A 19015-nucleotide genomic window follows, 5' to 3' on the forward strand; every position below is an offset into this window, starting at 1 on the left:
AATTGAGTTCTAAAATGTTTCCTCGTATAAGGTTTAAATGACCAATTTCTCTTTTGAGAATGGCTATCCTGCTGAGGACAGAGTTACCACTATAGAACAGTAAATCTTAATTGTTTACCCTTATCAACTACCTTTATCATTACACATCATGCAGAAGATCACTGTGTCCAGTGAAAGTGAAGAAGACTCAACAAAACCTTCCTTAAGCACAGTGTATGCTGAAGCATTTTAATACGGGGAAATATTAACACAGAAACCCTGAGTACGGCGGTAAACAGAACAGGCATGCTAAATCAGGAGTTTAGGGCAATAAACTTTATTTCTCATCGTCATCATGGCACAATTACAATCTACTGGCATCAGCTCACACCTAATCCAGAATATACCCATTGAGAAGACCCCACAGGGCTGGGTGTAGTAACACACACCTTTAATTCCAGCACCTGGGAAGCAGAGACAGGAAGATCTCTGTGAGTTCAAGGTGAGCCTAGTCTACAGAGAGAGTGCAGGACAGTCAGAGCTATACAAAGAAACCCTGTCTCACAGGGAGGCAGATATTCATGTATCTCCACCAGTCAAAGATAGTTGTTATATCTAGGTCGGTCAGTGGGTTACACCTCTGATTGAACAATTCCAAACTTATAACGCTTATGATTAACATTATTTAAAAAAAAAAATGTATAAATGCAAAAAGGAAAAGGGGGCATGGGATAGGGGTTTTCTAAGGGGTGGGGGGAATGGGGAAAGGGGATGGTATCTGAAGTGTAAATAAAATATCTAATAAAAAAAATAAAAATAATAAAAAAAAAAACCCTGTCTCAAAAACAAACAAACAAACAAACATCAAAAAAAGATCCCACAGAGGGCTGGAGAGGCAGCTCAGTGGTTAGAGCATCTGCTGCTCTTGCAGAGGACCCAGGTTCAGCTCCCAGCACCCACATCTGGCAGGTTCTGACACTGTCTTCTGTCCCCCACAGGCTCAGCACACTCATGGCACAGATATAGACAAGCAGATGCGTGAGCACACACACACACACACACACACACACACACACGCACGCGCGCGCGCGCGCGCGCGCGTGCACATTTAGAAGGAGGAAGAGGGCGTCACTCTCCCCCAGGGAACCTACTACTAAATAGGCAGTCAAAGTGCCTGTGTTTCTATCACCTTCCTCCAAGAAGCTTCTTATTGCAGAACACAGCAATTAGCACAGAGACTCATATCTGGTTGCGGCCTGAGAAAAAAAGATGAGACATCTACCTCATTCCTTCTGAGGTTTGCAGAACACCACAGAAGATGGACAAGAAATAATTAAGAGCTGGGGGGAGGCGCTATAAAGGATGTCTTCTGAACACAGCATGGCGCTGGACTCACGGACTTACCGGAGCTCTGGTTAACAAGACCTGCACAAGACTGAATCCATCAGCATTCTAACATAGAAGGGGCTGCAAGACCACACTCCTCCCTGAGGGACTGTCAACGGCTACTGGGGGATGGGGTCCTTTTCTTCAGCTGTGTAGCCACAAGCAACCCCAGTTTAACTCAGTGGGGGACACATGACATGGAGGCATGGAGAGGGCTTGTTAGAAAGGAGTGTGGACAAGAGAGAGTAAAGGGAGTGAAAATGACCAAAATCTACTATGCGCATGTATGAGACTGTTGTCTTAGTCAGGCTTTCTACTCCTGCACAAACATCATGACCAAGAAGCAAGCTGGGGAGGAAAGGATTTATTCAGCTTACACTTCTACATTGCTGTTCATCACCAAAGGAAGTCAGGACTAGAACACAAGCAGGTCGGGAAGCAGGAGCTGATGCAGAGGCCATGGAGGGATGTTACTTACTGGCTTGCTTCCCCTGGCTTGCTCAGCTTGCTTTCTTATAGAACCCAGGACTACCAGCCTAGAAATGGCACCACCCACAATGGGCTCTCCCACCCTTGATCACTAATTGAGAAAATGCCTTACAGCTGGACCTCATGGAGGCATTTCCTCAAGGGAGGCTCCTTTCTCTGTGGTAACTCCAGCTTGTGTCAAGTCGATACACAAAACCAGCCAGTACAACTGTCAATTTTTAAATTTTAATTAAAACAAAAGATCTCACAAAATAACAGGACATACACCCAACCAAACAAGCCTCTAGGAGATGTGGGATAAAAAGAGAGTTGTACACACAACCAAGTATTCTGAGACTCTGAAGAGTAAATTTTCAACTGGAGCCGGTGAGTCACTTTACCCAGGAGGGATGATGTGCAAAATCTGTGGCAAAAGCACTGAAAATGTTCAAAATGAAAGGATTCTATTGTGTTCCCTTCAAGGAAGAAAGAATTCTTCCACAAAAGGAAATATCATCTCCCCGGCACAACTGATAATTTCAGACATCCCATTCAATTCTGCTTAAAGGGAAGATTTGCCTATTTCATGTGTCTAAGAAATTATCTGTAATCCAGGTCTTTAGGGCTCAATCAATAGAAACCATGACACCCTGAGGGCTGTCAGGGGAAGGGGAGATGGTAGCAGAGACTAGCTGGTGTCAGTTGGACCCAACACCCCCTTCCAATGACTCGTCAGGAGGGCGTCTCTTCCTATCTGCAAGCACTCACTGTGAAATTACCCTCTCACCGCATGGAGTAGCCGTAGCTGAACAGCCAAGCTCCTCGGCGGTAAACTCCAGAGAACCTTCATGTTCACACTACATTAATTTTAAATAAATGTAGGATCCCAATCCAAGGAGAGAAATTATAAAAATTAATGTTTTCAGCCATATCTCAACAAGCCTTTAAATGTTTAACATTTCAAAAGGACGGAAGAGGAAGAGGGTCCTGTGCTGTCTGCCGAACATTGGTGTCGGTGTTTTTTCCAAAACAATTATCAAGTGTCAAACATCTCCCTTCTCCTCGAGATGTTACAGAATTAGCAAAAGCAGGTGGATGGCTTTGAAGGCATTCCACTTTGATCGACATACAGAGAGCACAACTCTGAGCTACCAAACCCTGGACCGATCTCCCTTAGGAGACAGGTGTGTCTACACTCGGCCCCCACCAGTGCACAGGTAAGGCCTTGAAAGAGACTCCAGTACACTCCAGGTTTTCTGCTTCATCTGAACTCCCCCTTGTCCACCCACACTGCCAAACCTCCTTTCTCACATCGTCCCCCCTGTCTCTGTGCCTGAATCTATCATGCGTTCACCATGACGAGACGCTGTCTGCAGTCTATGTAAAAACGTGTTCTGCTTGAAATCTATAAACCTGAGGAAACTGAAATAAGAATTTCTACTAGAGAATTGTTAATTTTACTGGGGAATTTCATTAAAAGGAGTCTAAAGTCCCAACATGAGGACATTCAGGTGTATCTTGAAAGCTGGGATGAGAATGGATATCCTCTCAGGTATAGAAACAACAAATACAAAAACATCTCTTCCCCACCCCCCCCCACATGCATATGTTCATACACATGCATATGCACACATGTACAGACATATACACATATATACATGCATACATACTCATACACAGATGTACACTCACACATGTGTATACACAGACACACACATGTACACACATACACACATACATCCATATACTTATACATAAACACTCATACACATACATTTATACACACACACACCACTACCACCACCACATTAAAATAATTTGTCAACTTCTAAAGGGAGGCTAAATATTAGGCTAATAAAATTTTATCTTGATTTCTAAAAATTTTTCATCTAAAGACTATCGAGCTTCTACTGCCACCTCCTGGCCATTTCTAGTATATGCACCCTAAACCACTAATTCAGATCTCTCCTGTCCCTTTCTCCCTCTTCTGTCTCTTCCTCTCTCTATACCTCCTCCTCCCCCTCTCTTTCCTTCCCTTTCCCTCTCTCTACAGGAAATCGCTGAAATGTTATATAACCTCCCAGATGCAGCTGTGCTACTTGAATGGGGCTGCTTCTCAAGGGACTAGCTCACTGACGCTGCCCCCCAGCCTGCACCATTAGGACACAGGAGCCTAGCTGTCCTCTGGTGGACCGTGTACTGACGGCACCAGTCCCCGTACAGGGCTGTGCAGTCCCATAGAGATTGTAGACATGGCTGTCTTTGGAGGCACCACCTGGCACTTCTTTAATTTTTATTTTATTTATTATTTTTCTGTGTATGGTGGTTGGCTGTGTGTATGTATGTATACCACATGTGTGCCTGGTGTCCGTGGAAGCCAGAAGAGAACATTGGTCTCCCAGAACTGGAGTTACAGATGGTTGTGAGCCACCGTGTGAGTGCCGGGAATCAATCCCATGTCTTGTTCATTTCTAGGTAAACACATTGAAATTATGAGATCAGTGGTTTTTTTTCCAAACCAACAATTTGCAAACACAAGGTATAACTAAAAGTCACATGCTCCGAGTGTAACTAAAAGTCACATGTTCAGACCCCAAACATGCTTGAGAACACATGGTGTGTGTGTGTGTTCTCTTGCTGAACCTGGAGCTCACCACAACTTTTGCTAGAGTGGCTGGCTAGCAAGCCCAGCAATCCTCAGGACTCTGCAAACCCTTCTCCCCATGGTGCCAGGGTGAAGATACAGGAAACCACATTGGGCTTTTTTAGGAGTGCTGGAGATCTGAGTTCAGAGCCTGGTGCTTACACGATCAGCAGCTGAGCCATCCCCAGTCCTGGAATAGCTGCTTGTAGCAACAGAGGTGTGTGCCTGACCAACTGCACCGCTCACACTTAACAAGCACATATAGAGTCAACCAGCTCACTGCTGTCGGAGGCGCTAGGATCCTGCGGTGGAGAAGCCCAATGGGATCTTATCTGTGTGGTGGGAGACAGAGAAGCCAAGGGAGGTTCAGGTCTGACAAGCCCTGTGCTGAGAACCTGGAGGGTGCAGGGAACATGGGGGGGGGGGGGGGGGCTGCTTCTGTTTGGGTCACAAGGAAAGCTTCTAAGGGAGAGTGACATTTAAACTCAATGGGAATGTCAAGAGGTCAGAGACAGGAAAGGGCGTTCCACCCTGAAGGAACAGCTAAGGAAAGCACCCAGGTGAAGCCGCGCCTGCTGTATTTAAAGATGTGCCCAGCATGTGGGGCCTAGGAAGCAAGGAAAAAGGCTAAAGGACAGACAAACAGACACAACAGAAACCAAAGGACATGCGTTTAGGAGGCGTAGTCTGCTTGAGAAGCTTAGGGAAGCCAAGCCGCCTGGCTGTCGGGAACACGCTGTTTCCAGTGAGGTCACACCTTTCTACAACAGGCGTTCACCCGGAAAGCAGAAGTCCCAATCAGTGCATTCCTCACAGTCTGTTTTAACTCCAGATGTTTCCATAAACAGATATGCATTTGGAAGACTTCAAATATAACATCTCTAAGAAGGGAAAGGCTCATCCAATCTGAGCACACAGAGGGTAAGTGACGGGTTCATAACCTGCAATCACAGCTAATGGGGTTTCTGCAAGGTTCTCATGGATCCCAGGGCATTTGGTGGGATGGCTCAGTTCAGAAGGAAGTAGGGGAGACAACCAGAGCTCCGGACAAGTCCACCCTGCAGAGCCACACCAGGCCCTGGCGGCTTGTTCTCCCTACCATTTGTGGATAAAAAGGCAGCCTAACTTCTGTGTGCTCCAGCTGCACAATCTGTACGCAGAGCAGAGCCGGGTTTGAGACAGGAACATGGAGTGAAACTCAAAGCAGAGAGAGATGGGGTGTAAAAATTCTCAGCTTCCCAAGCAGATAGATAACCTCTGCATTTAAAGTGTGTGTGTGTGTGTGTGTGTGTGTGTGTGTGTGTGTGTGTGTGTGTGTGTTGGGGAGCGGGGTTTACTAAGAAGAATGCTTAAATAAAGCCTTGAAGTTGGGAGGGGAAATGCAAATTAGTGCGGAGACCACTCTGGAAATCAGTATGCAGAATTCTCAAAAACAGAAAATAAGTCTACCATGTGGCCCAGCCATACCTGAAGATAAGTCTATCCTATGGCCCAGCCATAGCATCCTTGGCACACGCCTAAGGGACAAAAAAAAGTGTTTGCCTACTCCACAAACACTTGGCAATGCTCATAACTGCCCTATTCACAATAGCCAGGTAACAGGTAATAGAATCAAAATAAAAGTCCTTCAACAGACGAATGAACAATAACAATGTGGTACATACACACCATGGAATACTACTCAGCTATAAGTAAAGATAAAATCATGCACAGAAGGACTCCATGGAATCTAACTCTGGTTATCCATAAGGGTGCGCGCACCAGTCATTCTAGACTTCCTACAAAGGGGGTGGCAGCTGGCAGCATTGTTCGTCTTGGGAGCGTTGGGAAACTCTAATACCACAGTCTCCCAGGTGTGTGTGGTAAAGTGCCTGGTGCTGTCAGGGACACATAAAGGAGTAAAAGAATAGTTGGGGGCAGCACAAATGCTGGCAGAGTTACTCGGTGTGATGTGCTGTTTGTCTCTAAGAGGGCCCTAAGACATTCCACTTACCAGAACCTTAAGAAATACATCAGCCTGGGGAGAAGAGCCATCTCCTACGTGTGCTGATGAAGCCATTCTCTGGCCTTCTGGGGGACATTGGATGCCACTGGGGGACAATAAGATTCTTCATTTTAAAGACCAAACTGCTTAGGTAGTAATGACATAATCTGTCAGGTGTGGTGACTCATGCCCTTAACCCCAGAACTCAGGAGGCTGTGAGTTCAAGGCTAGACTATTCTACATAAGCAAGTTCCAAATCAACCAAGGTCACACTGGGAGAACCTGGGGCGGGGGGGGGGGGGGAGGGGGAGTCACAATAGTGACAATTCATTTCAAAGCAATGCTGGCACCATTGTCATGGTTAGCACATGGGCCATGTGGTCTCAGGGCAACAGATGCTGTAAACCACAGGGACATGAGTGAAGCAACCTGACCCTAAATGAGTGGTGAGTAAAGTCACTTCCCATGGGGCACTGTTTGCCTTTGCACAGGTATGAACAGAATGATTTCAGGAGTTTTTTTTTTTTTTTTTTTTTTTTTTTTTGCTTTTTCGTGACAGTGTTTCTCTGTGTAGCCCTGGCTGTCTGTCCTGGTACTCACTCTGTAGACCAGGCTAGCCTTGAACTCAGAAATCCACCTGCCTCTGCCTCCCAAGTGCTAAGATTAAAGGCGTGTGCCACCACCGCCCAGCGATTTCAGAAGATTTATTTCTGTTGCATAGTTTAGAAGGCTTTGGGTCCTACGCATTAAACCCTGTGCATTTTGGCAGAAGCAATGAGGTATAATTCATATTCATCAGGCCTTCAAAATTAAAAGCCGAAATCAAGTGTCAGTGAGACACAAACAGCGGAAACTCAAACCCTGTTCAGAGGAGCAAAAAAAGTACGTCACCCTGATGGAAAACTGACTTGGTGTAAGTGTGTAAGTCTGACCATGCATATGCACGAGAGCTGGGCAGTCCCTGTCTGGGTGCGTGTATGAGAGCAGGGTCTCACACACCCTCGAAGGACTCAGACAGGTGGCTGTGTGCCTGGCCAAAATTTTCACATCTAATACCACAAAACAGAACATATTCTCGGTGGAATAAAGTCGCCCGTCTCAAGGGCTCACTGCCTCTACACACAGAGACCAGCCAAGCAAGAGGTCCCCAGAGGGACTGAGCAGGGTAAGGGAAGATGGAGACCAGGTCACAGTTTGTGTGGCCTCTGCTGTGAGGGCAAAGGAATGAAGGACAGTGGTTTTCACAAATGGTTTTCTCCAGACAAATCCTGTACCTGGAGACTGTATCCTTCTGAGGACGTAAGACTCCCATGCCTACCTTGCAAGCAGGATAGAGAAAGATGCCAACAAGCAAAGGAGACCGACAGAGACATACATGTGCATGCGTACATATGTACACCCCATATATACACATATACCATCTACTGTATCTACAGGACATGTGCACACCCCATGCACACACATATACCATCTACTGTATCTACAGGACATGTGTACACCCCATGCACACACATATACCATCTACTGTATCTACAGGACATGTGCACACCCCATGCACACACATATACCATCTACTGTATCTACAGGACATGTGTACACCCCATGTACACACATATACCATCTACTGTATCTACAGGACATGTGTACACCCCATCTATACACATATACCATCTACTGTATCTACAGGACATGTGTACACCCCATGTACACACATATACCATCTACTGTATCTACAGGACATGTGCACACCCCATGAACACACATATACCATCTACTGTATCTACAGGACATGTGTACACCCTATCTACACACATATACCATCTACTGTATCTACAGGACATGTGTACACCCCATGTACACACATATACCATCTACTGTATCTACAGGACATGTGTACACCCCATGTACACACATATACCATCTACTGTATCTACAGAACATGTGTATACCCCATCTACACACATATACCATCTACTGTATCTACAGGACATGTGCACACCCCATGAACACACATATATCACTTACTCTACATAGGACATATTGTGAGGCCCATCCAAAAGGTACAGCCCTTCACTAAACCTCCAGCATAGCTGTACAGGACAGGCCTCATTTTCTTAGATGAAGGTATTCAGACAGGTGTAAGCTCCACCAAAGGCTGCCCACCCGTGTCTGAGAGAGATGGGATCCAGACCTATAACTACCCAACTTCAAAGCTCACAGGCAAAGGAACGGTGCAGCCTGTGGGTCTCAGAGCTCCAGCTCACAGAACAGCCTCCTGAGCTGGCCAGCAACTCAGCTCTCTCCCACTAACGCAGCCTCTTGTGAAGATGTAGGTCTAGTCACACTCTGTCAATTCCATCCCAAGGAGGGGTCACTCATTCAGGACTCAGTTCACGTGTCATGGCCCGTCCTCATCAACCACACCAAGCTTCTCCCAGATGTAAAATCTTGGCAGTTCCCACAATTACCTAAGGTCCAGCAGGAAACACTCTCCAGGAGGGGGATGCTGCTGTAGAGGGCATGCATGTACATGAGGTGTATCATCAGTTCTGCCAGCCACCACCAGCAGAGCAGGCGGCCCAGGCCCTTGGCTAGAATGCAGAGGCTGTGCTGCAGAGAGCTGAGCTCCGGCTGCTGCATCTAAAGAAGGGACAACAGAGAAGGCCGCGTCAGATGATGCTTGGTCCCAAACTGTGCAGAACGTCTCTCCTGTGATGTGTCTGTTAAGGTTTGTGCAAATTATCATTGCTGTTTCTACTGATAAGGTATGGGGGGGTGTGCCTTGGGGACACTCAATTTTCCTGGGTAAGAAAGTTGCAGAAACTGACCCCAGAACAAGAACAGGTGGGCCACTATAATACCCCAGAGCCAAGAACAATTCCAATTTCTGCATCCTGCTACCAAGCCTTGACCAGAGACAACCCAGTCTGGGCCAAGACTTCAGACACTCTGCCTCCTGAAACTGCCTCTCTTTGGGTCCTCATCAGTCTGCTGGTTTCCATCCACCACCCGACTCATGTCTGAGATATTATTAGTCAGGATATGGCAAAAACAGAAAAAGAGGGAGACACCAGGGATGGAGTGAGTGACCTGGAAGAGTTAAGCATGTCTGTCAGTCAGCCTGCCTTTTTCCAAGAAGAAGAGAAGGAAGAGGAGGAGTGGGAGGAGGAGGAGGAAGCAGAGGAGGAAGAAGAGGAGGAGGAGGAAGAGGAGGAAGAAGAGGAGGAGGAGAAAGAGGGTGAAAAAGAGGAGGAAGAGGAGGAAGAGGAAGAAGAATATATACTCAGCTGAGACAAGTGTCTCAGCATAATAGGCCAGAGCCTATCATCAACCACACAGCTACACAATCCTGAGAAATTTCTCAATCTCTCCAGGTCTTGGTTTCCTCAAAATAAGGTGAAAGTTAAGGGGTGATGGCAAGATGTGAGTGTGAAGTCCAGCACCCACACATTTAAAGCGTTAGCAGCCATGCTAACAGCTATTCCTGGGTGTGGCTTCACCTTCTTTTCTCAGGACACTGGTCACAAGACAGCACTAGAGCAGACCCCACACTGAATGCAAGGTAGGTGTTTCCACTGTCCTGGATATCCTTTATCTAAACCACCGGGGATCCCAAGACTCAGATCTTGAGTTTTGAATATCCTCACAGACTGTTCCCGCTGAGCATCTGAAACTGTTCAGAAGCCGTTGGAATTGTGCAGGATTCCAGACTTTCGCATTAGGGAGATCAACCTGTGTGAGTAATGTTGTCAGAGAGCCCTTCCACCACCACTTCCTGGCTGTGTGGTCACCTCACTGTGGAGGGTCACCTCACTATGTTGGGTCACCTCACTATGTGGGGTCACCTCACTGTGGAGGGTTATCTCACTATGTGGGGTCACCTCACTGTGGAGGGTCACCTCACTGTGTGGGGTCACCTCACTGTGCAGGGTCACCTCACTGTGAGGTCAACTCACTGTGGGGTCACCTCACTATGTGGGATCACCTCACTATGTGGGGTCACCTCACTATGGGGGATCCCCTCACTATGTGGGGTCACCTCACTATGCAGAAATCACCTCGCTATGGGGGAATCACCTCACTATGTGGGATCCCCTCACTATGTGGGGTCACTTCACTATGTGGGATCATCTCACTATGGGGAGTCACCTATGTGGAGTCACTTCACTATGGGGGATCACCTCACTATGCAGGATCATCTCACTATGTGGAGTCACCTCACTATGCAGGATCACCTCACTATGGGGGAATCCCCTCACTATGCGGGATCACCTCACTATGTGGGGTCACTTCACTATGTGGGATCATCTCACTATGGGGAGTCACCTATGTGGAGTCACTTCACTATGGGGGATCACCTCACTATGCAGGATCATCTCACTATGTGGAGTCACCTCACTATGCAGGATCACCTCACTATGGGGGAATCCCCTCACTATGCGGGATCACCTCACTGTGTGGGGTCATATCACTGTCGGAGAAACCTCACTGTGAGGGTCACTTTGTTATGGGGAAGTCACCTCGCTGGGTGGCTTCACTTCACCGGGGGTTCACATTGCCGTGGGCTGTCAACTAGATGGCTTAACCTCACTGTATGAGCCACTTGACTGTGTGACATCATAATGAGGATCACCTCAGTGAGGGGGTGTCTTAGCTTGCTTTCACTTACTGTGCCAAAGACCATGAAGAAAACAACTGGAGGAAGACAGGGTGTATTTACCTTCCATCTTCCACTTCATCATGCAGGGAAGTCAGAACAGGAACTGAAGCAGAGACCATGTGTGGATAGAGCTGCCCACTGGCCTGCTCCTCGTGGCTTGCTCAGCCTGCTTTCTTACACTACCCAGAACCACCTGCCCGGGGGTAGCACTGCCCACAGTGAGCTGGGCCCTTCCACATCAACCATTAATCAAGAAAGTGCCCCACAGGCTTGCCCACAGACTAATCTGATGGGGATATTTTCTCAACTAAGGTTCATTCCCTCTTCCCAGATGATCCCGCTTGTGTCAAATTGACAAATAAATAAATAAATAAATAAATCCTAACCAACATGGAGTCACCTCACTATATGGATTACCTCACTGTGGAGTCACCCCACTGTGGGGTCACCTCACTATGCAGGTAAGTCGGGGCTATAAGAATCCACAACACGGCAACTGGCATCAAGTTACCTCTATGTGATGGTTTGTATATGCTTGACCCAGGGAGTGGCACTATTTGGAGGTGTGGCTTTGTTGGAGTAGGTGTGTCACTGTGGGTGTGGGCTTAAGACCCTCATCCTAGCTGCTTGGAAGCCAGTATTCTGCTAGCAGCCTTCAGATGAAGATGCAGAACTCTCAGCTCCTCCTGCACCATGCCTGCCTGGATGCTGCCATGTTCCCACCTTGATGATAATGGACTGAACCTCTGAACCTGTAAGCCAGCCCCAATTAAATGTTGTCCTTATAAGAGATGCCTTGGTCATGATGTCTGTTCACAGCAGTAAAACCCTAAGACACTCTAGATGAAGTTGGGCTTGCTTGGTGCTGCACTGAAGCAACCTGTCTAGATGAACGTGCTAACAGCCTCAAGAGGTTTGTTACCACATAGCAGTTCTCACATACACCTGAATCTGTCCAGCTTCTAACAGGTGCTGTGCACACAGCCTGCAGCCCAGGTCCCCAAAAGCCCAGCATGCATCTGGGATGCCGGGACCTTGCTGGTGCACAGTACCAACCTAGTGAGCAGAGACAACATGTAGGTGATGGCAGGAAAATTCACCTCCTCAGCTTGCCACTCAGCAAAAGGCCAGTTTGGAGGCTCTGCTAAGTGTCCCCAAGCCACAGGCAGTTCAAAATGACACAAATACCTATGAAGCAAAAGCTTTGTGATGACAACTATACCTACCTCCTGGGAGCCCAACTAAACATTCCCTACTCTTCTTTGAGGAATATGTCGCCGGGCGGTGGTGGCACACGCCTTTAATCCCAGCACTTGGGAGGCAGAGGCAGGTGGATTTCTGAGTTCGAGGCCATCCTGGTCTACAGAGTGAGTTTCAGGACAGCCAGGGCTACACAGAGAAACCCTGTCTCGAAAAACCAAAAAAAAAAAAAAAAAAAAAAAAAAAAGAAAGAAAGAAAAAGGAATATGTCGTTGTCACCTCTGCCAGGAAGGACAGAGCATCTCCTACAGCTCTCCTACAGCCACAGATGCACCCAGGAAAAGGTCATTACCCAACTGCCCTGCCAAGTCACTCTTTTCTAAAGAAGAAAATAGGAAGGCTTTTATTCAGGGGTGGGGAGATGGCTGAGTAACTCAAAGTCTAGTCAAATAAACAGCCAAGCATGGTCCCCAGAATCCATAGAAAAAGCCAGGCATGATAATACACACTCTAATCCCAGAACTGAGGAGGCAGAGACAAGAGCATCAGAGCTATGGCTAGTCAGCCTATCCTACCTACATGGTAAGCTGCTGGCAAGAGACCCCATCTTAAAAAAAAAAAGTGTTGGCTCCTACACACATGCATACACACACACATGTGCACACACATGTACACACATGATACACACACTCAAACACATGTGCACACACACATGCACTTGCACACACATGTGCCTTTCTGGAAGGTTGGGAATCCTGACAGTCCACTTACACTTCGATGTAGTGGAGTCTCTTACTGCTCGTCATTTGTGCCTTGCCTCGCAGCAGGAGGGACAGGCTGCACACAGTACTCACCCTCAATGCTGCACAGAGAGCATTCCATTTGAGTCATTTCCAACTGAGGAGATTGTCAACCTTAAGATCGCTGGAAACTGCCACGGTGGGATTTCCAGCTCAGACTCCACTGAAAAACACGCATTAGCTCGTCTGCCAAGTGTACTTTAAAACGCATCACGATTTAAAATCTCATTTCATGCAAATTGCATAAAAGGGAATGTCGTCTTTCTCCCTCAGTGATGCTGTGAAGACTGAGGATGGCAGTTGTCATCAGATGAAAGGTTCTCATCCTTTGCACTGGAGCCATACATATGCCTGAAAGCAGCCAAGGCCTTTCCTGGGTCAGGATGTCTGTCTGCGGGTACGGGAACACACCTACTCAACCTATGCTCCTCCAGAGTCGGAGTTGCTTCTCTGTGTTGCCCAAGTCCCTAATCTCCTCTCCATGAAATGCTTCTTACTCAGGCCCAGCATCGATGTCCCCAATCCAGCCACCCAAGGCAGAGCCAGTGATGTCCACTGCTCTCTCCCAGTAAGTACACCAAACTGGCAGCTGGCACAGCTGCCATGAACCAGATTTGGGCAGCCAGAGCCTCTAGTGTAGTGTTCTCAGCCTTCCTAATGCTATGGCGACCCTTTAACACAGTTCCTCGTGTTGTGGTGATCCCCAACCACAGAAGTACTTAGTTGCTACTTCATAACTGTAATTTTGCTACTGTTATTAATTGCAATGTAAATATCTGATATTCAGGTATCTGATATGCGAGCCCTATGAAAGGGTCCAAAGGAGTGGCAACCCAACAGGTTGACACTTATGCCCACCAGACACATTCTGTCCTCTTTAGCTCTGTCACACCAAGTCAGCATGGCAAGATTGTCTTTTTTTTTTTTTTCTTTTTTCAAGGCAATATCCTAAATGTTACATGTAGCCCTGGTTGGTGTTGAATTGTGCATGCCAGCGCTCATGTCTGTCTGTGTGTGTGTGTGTGTGTGTGTGTGTGTGTGTGTGTCTACCCATGAAAACCACAGTCCAATATCCAATGTCTTCATCTATCACTCTTTACCTGATTGATTGATTGATTGACTGACTGATTGATTGACTGACTGATTGATTGACTGACTGACTGACAGACTGATGACTGATTGATTGATTGACTGAGTCGGAGCCTCTCACTGCACCTGCATCTGCGATTAGAGACACACTGATCCATCCAACACCAAGGTTCACCTGCCCCACCTCCACCCCAAGCACCAGGGTTACACAGGTACACTGGCACACTCAGCTTTTATGTGTGCCACCGGGACTGAAACCCAAGTCCCCATGTTTGCACAGCAAGCACATTACCCACTGAACTAACTCCCCAGCTCTTGATCTTAAATTTCTGATCATCATGTCTCCAACGCCCAAATGGCAGGATTCCAGGCCTGAGCTACTATGCCTGGTATGATGCTGGGAATTAAACTAGGGCCTCAGGAGTGCTAGGTAAGCACTCTAACAACCAAGCTCCAGCACCAGTTCCAACACTCCTGTCTTCACTCTGTCCTCCCCACCTGCCTTCCACGCTCCCTCTCCAGCACCAGTTCCAACACTCCTGTCTTCACTCTGTCCTCCCCACCTGCCTTCCACGCTCCCTCTTTACTCTGTCCTCCCTGCCTACCATCCTCACTCCTGTCTTCACTCCGTCCTCCCTGCCCACCATCCTCGCTCCTGTCTTCACTCCATCTTCTCTGCCCACCATCCTCGCTCCTGTCTTCACTCCGTCCTCCCTGCCCACCATCCTCGCTCCTGTCTTCACTCCGTCCTCCCTGCCCACCATCCTCGCTCCTGTCTTCACTCTGTCCTCCCTGCCCACCATCCTCGCTCCTGTCTTCACTCCATCCTCTGCCCACCATCCTCACTCCTGTCTTCACTCCGTCCTCCCTGCCCACCATCCTCGCTCCTGTCTTCACTCCGTCCTCCCTGCCCACCATCCTCGCTCCTGTCTTCACTCTGTCCTCCCCACCTGCCTTCCACACATCTGTCTTTGCTTCCATCTGCTTTCTAGTCTCTCTCAGGGTTTGAAGATAATGTGAATGAAAAACTGTAGCACTGATTTGACCTTTAAAGAACAGACAGTATCATTCTGGCTGTCTCCTGACCTGGAAACCCCTGACTCTCCATGGCACTTCTAAGATGCCAACACCTCCCTCTTGCCCTGGCCCTGCCAACCACTCTCAGTCATGCCCATCCTGCCTGCAGTGATTCCCTGGTCCCTTCCAACAGCCCAGCACAAAGAGGCCAAAGATGGCCACTGTGCAGCCCCCTCTGCTGGGGTGCCCACCAGGCCAGATACAGGTCAGCCCTCTCTGCTGGGGTGCCCACCAGGCCAGATACAGGTCAGCCCCCTCTGCTGGGGTGCCCACCAGGCCAGATACAGGTCAGCCCCCTCTGCTGGGGTGCCTACCAGGCCAGATACAGGTCAGCCCCCTCTGCTGGGGTGCCCACCAGGCCATTTACAGGTCAGCCTCTCTGCTCAGGTGCCCACCAGGCCAGATACAGGTCAGCCTCTCTGCTGGGGTGCCCACCAGGCCAGATACAGGTCAGCCTCCTCTGCTGGGGTGCCCACCAGACTGGATACAGGTCAGCCCCTCTGCTGGGGTGCCCACCAGGCCAGATACAGGTCAGCCCTTCCTGCTGGGGTGCCCACCAGGCCAGATACAGGTCAGCCTCCTCTGCTGGGGTGCCCACCAGACTGGATACAGGTCAGCCTCCTCTGCTGGGGTGCCCACCAGACTGGATACAGGTCAGCCCCCTCTGCTAGGATGCCCACCAGACTGGATACAGGTCAGCCCCCTCTGCTGGGGTGCCCACCAGGCTGGATACAGGTCAGCCCTTCCTGCTGGGGTGCCCACCAGACTGGATACAGGTCAGCCCCCTCTGCTGGGGTGCCCACCAGACTGGATACAGGTCAGCCCCCTCTGCTGGGGTGCCCACCAGGCTGGATACAGGTCAGCCCTTCCTGCTGGGGTGCCCACCAGGCTGGATACAGGGGCCTCCAAACTAGTCTCCATGTCCCCTAAATGTGCCACTTGTTCAAATCAAAACAGCAACAATAGTAAGCATAATGATACCCATGTATCATGGAACCACGCTCTCCTCATAACAATCCTGGCTCTGCTAACCCTGGCAACCCACAGAAAAGCTAACTCACCAAAGGCAGAGCAGGGATTTGAACCCAGAACTGGGCTCCAGGGTGGGAAACCAGATCTTGGTAAAGGAAGTCCCAAGATGCACCACTCAGCCTGCAACTCCATCTGCCCCCGACCCCCAGTACATCTGCTCGAGAAAGACTCCACTGCCCTGCTGGACTCAGCCCCACAGCAGCTCAGCATCTGAATTTCCCAGGAGTACAATGGGAAGGTAGCTAAGGCCTGGGCTCCCGACACTCCACACGTCAGAAATGGCCTTCAAGGAGGCCAGGTAGTAGGTAAAACGTCTTGTTTGTTCCATGAATGAAAGGTTCACACACTTTAGCGTATAGAGGTCACCTCTTCCACACTTCCCTAGTTTGTGTGTGTAAATTATGTGCTAAAAACTGGAGTAACAGATGTGTTCTGCAGGGATGTTCCTCTCTCGTTTTAATCCTTGGAGTTACAGATTCCCACATGGATCCTGCTTGTCCCCGCTGAGTTTATTTCCACGTAGGGCGCTGCTGCCCCCTGGTGGTGAAGCCTCCTCAAGCTCATTCAGTCGAGCACTCCAGAGTTCCATTATTGCTCTTCCTGGTCTTTCCCCCTAAGATGACCTTTGTAGCCTCCTCCCTCTTACAGAGGATGCGAACACCTCCAGCATCCTAGACAAATGAAGGAGTCACGTGCCTTTTTATTCTATGTGTATAATGTGTGTGAGCTGAGTGTGTATGTCCGTGTGAGTGCAGGAATTACATGCCACAAAGCACAGGTAGAACTTAGAAGACAATCTCAGGTGTCGGCACTGGCCTTTCACCGTGAGACAGAGACTTCTGTTCACTTTTGTGCACGCCGGTCCGGCTGGCCTGGGAGTTTTCAGGCACTCTGCTGAGCCCTGGCATGACACGTGTGCATGTACCATGTCTGGCTCTGTGTGGACTCTGGGGATCTGAACTCGGATCTCACATTTACAAAGCAAGACTCTACCCACTGAAAAACACTTCCAGACCCAGCCTGGCTTTTTATTTAGTATTTATTTTATCCTGTGGCTTATTGGGCATTTAATTTTTCTTGGATGACTTTAATAAACATGGGCAGACCATAGAGGAAGGTTTTGATTTGCCATTCCAAAGTCCCTAACCTCAGCAACTAGACCACGTAAGAAAGAAAGAAGACCGGAGAAGACCCTGACCCTATAGGGTGAGCCCACCTACCCTCCCCACACTGGTGCTCAACAGATAGGCAGTCCTTGGCTAAAGGTTTGAGTGAACCACAGCCTCAAAGTCTGCTTCCAAGAGCCAGGCCTAAGACTGGACTACACGGTCCTATTGTTCCTGCTTGGCTGCAGTTGGAAAGGAGAAGAGAAATATAAGAATGACTTTGCATCCCAACAAAGTGCAGGTCCCACTGGGCAGATCCCTGGGCACATGACCCAGCTGAGGAAAGCATTTGTTTCTTCTGAATGGCTTTAGTCTGCGACTCTAAGGATTACTATCCATCCCAGAGGGAGAATGGGGCCAAGGTTTAGGCTGGAAATCTGGGAAGGAGCCAAGCTCACAATGGCAAGGAAATTGCAAGAGGCAAGACAGGAAGGTCTGAGCCCACCAATCCTGTGCCGCCCTGCCTCCACCCCACTCCTCTGACAGACTCAAGACACTGGTTCTCAGCCTCTCTCAAGACACCTGGCATGTCACAATGCTCAGCTCCAACCCAAAGGCCTGGATGAGCATAGGCCTGGGGCCTGGGGCAGGGCCTGAGAATTCATATCTTGATTCCCTGACGCTGCTACAGATAGGAACCATACTTTGAGGTCATGTGCCAACACTAGTCCACCTATAATCTAAAACACAATCTCAAATGCAGACCTAAAATCACTTCCTAATCAAAGAGTGATCCTCAGGAACCAACCAGGGTGTGAGAAACGGTACAGCAAGCCCACCGCAGCCGGGAGCACCGGTGACACTGGAGGACGTCTTAAGTGGGAAGGACAGGCCTTTCCCTGCAATTCTAGACTGATGCTATTGCTATAACACAATCAGATTTTTGAATAAACTAACGGCTCTGGAATCTTTAAGATGAAATAAGCATTTTCTAAGAACCTTTCTTTTTCTTCACTGGGCATCTTTCATACTGTCCCAGAAACAGCAACATCTATGGCCCTGTCCTCACAGACACATACATGCATGTTTGTGTTCTGTGTGTGCATGCATGTGTAGGCTATATGTAAGCACATGCATGTGTGTGCTGTATGTGTGCATACACACATGTGCTCCACATACATGCCAGCATGTATGTTGTATTTGTATACATGTATGTTATAGGTGAGTATAAGCATTCATTGAATGTGTACACATGTGCAGCCTTGTGTTGTGTGTACATTTGTGTGTGCCTAGATGTGTCACGTGTATGTGTGTTATACATGTGTTACATGCATGTGTTGTGTAGACATGTATGTTTATATGTGCCTATACATAGTCTCTTCAAGATGTCTGTGCTTTGGAGAAGGCAATGACCCTTGGGGAACCACTGTTTTAAATACTAACACGTGAGCTAAATTCTTCAAGTATGCCTCAGTACATTAGTGGGAGGGAGAAGTGCAAGGACAGACTTGGCCTGACATCTAGACAAGAATGCTGGGTGGAGAAGGTGTCAGGCCCCTGCAGGGTGAGAACACACCATCACCTGTAAAC

General features: G+C 48.4%; 1 protein-coding gene across 3 annotated transcripts in view; it reads right to left on the reverse strand.

Annotated features, from left to right (window-relative positions):
* The window catches only part of Hhat (hedgehog acyltransferase), a 249454-nt gene that overhangs the window by 183307 nt on the left and 47132 nt on the right, over nt 1-19015 (reverse strand). For all 3 annotated transcript variants that reach the window (XM_034513689.2, XM_076941633.1, XM_076941634.1), the window contains one exon: nt 8930-9101. In XM_034513689.2, the coding sequence (XP_034369580.1) occupies nt 8930-9101 (172 nt within the window). The remainder of the gene's footprint in view (nt 1-8929; nt 9102-19015) is intronic.

This window comes from Arvicanthis niloticus, chromosome 10, assembly GCF_011762505.2.
Source record: "Arvicanthis niloticus isolate mArvNil1 chromosome 10, mArvNil1.pat.X, whole genome shotgun sequence".
Lineage (NCBI taxonomy): Eukaryota > Metazoa > Chordata > Mammalia > Rodentia > Muridae > Arvicanthis > Arvicanthis niloticus.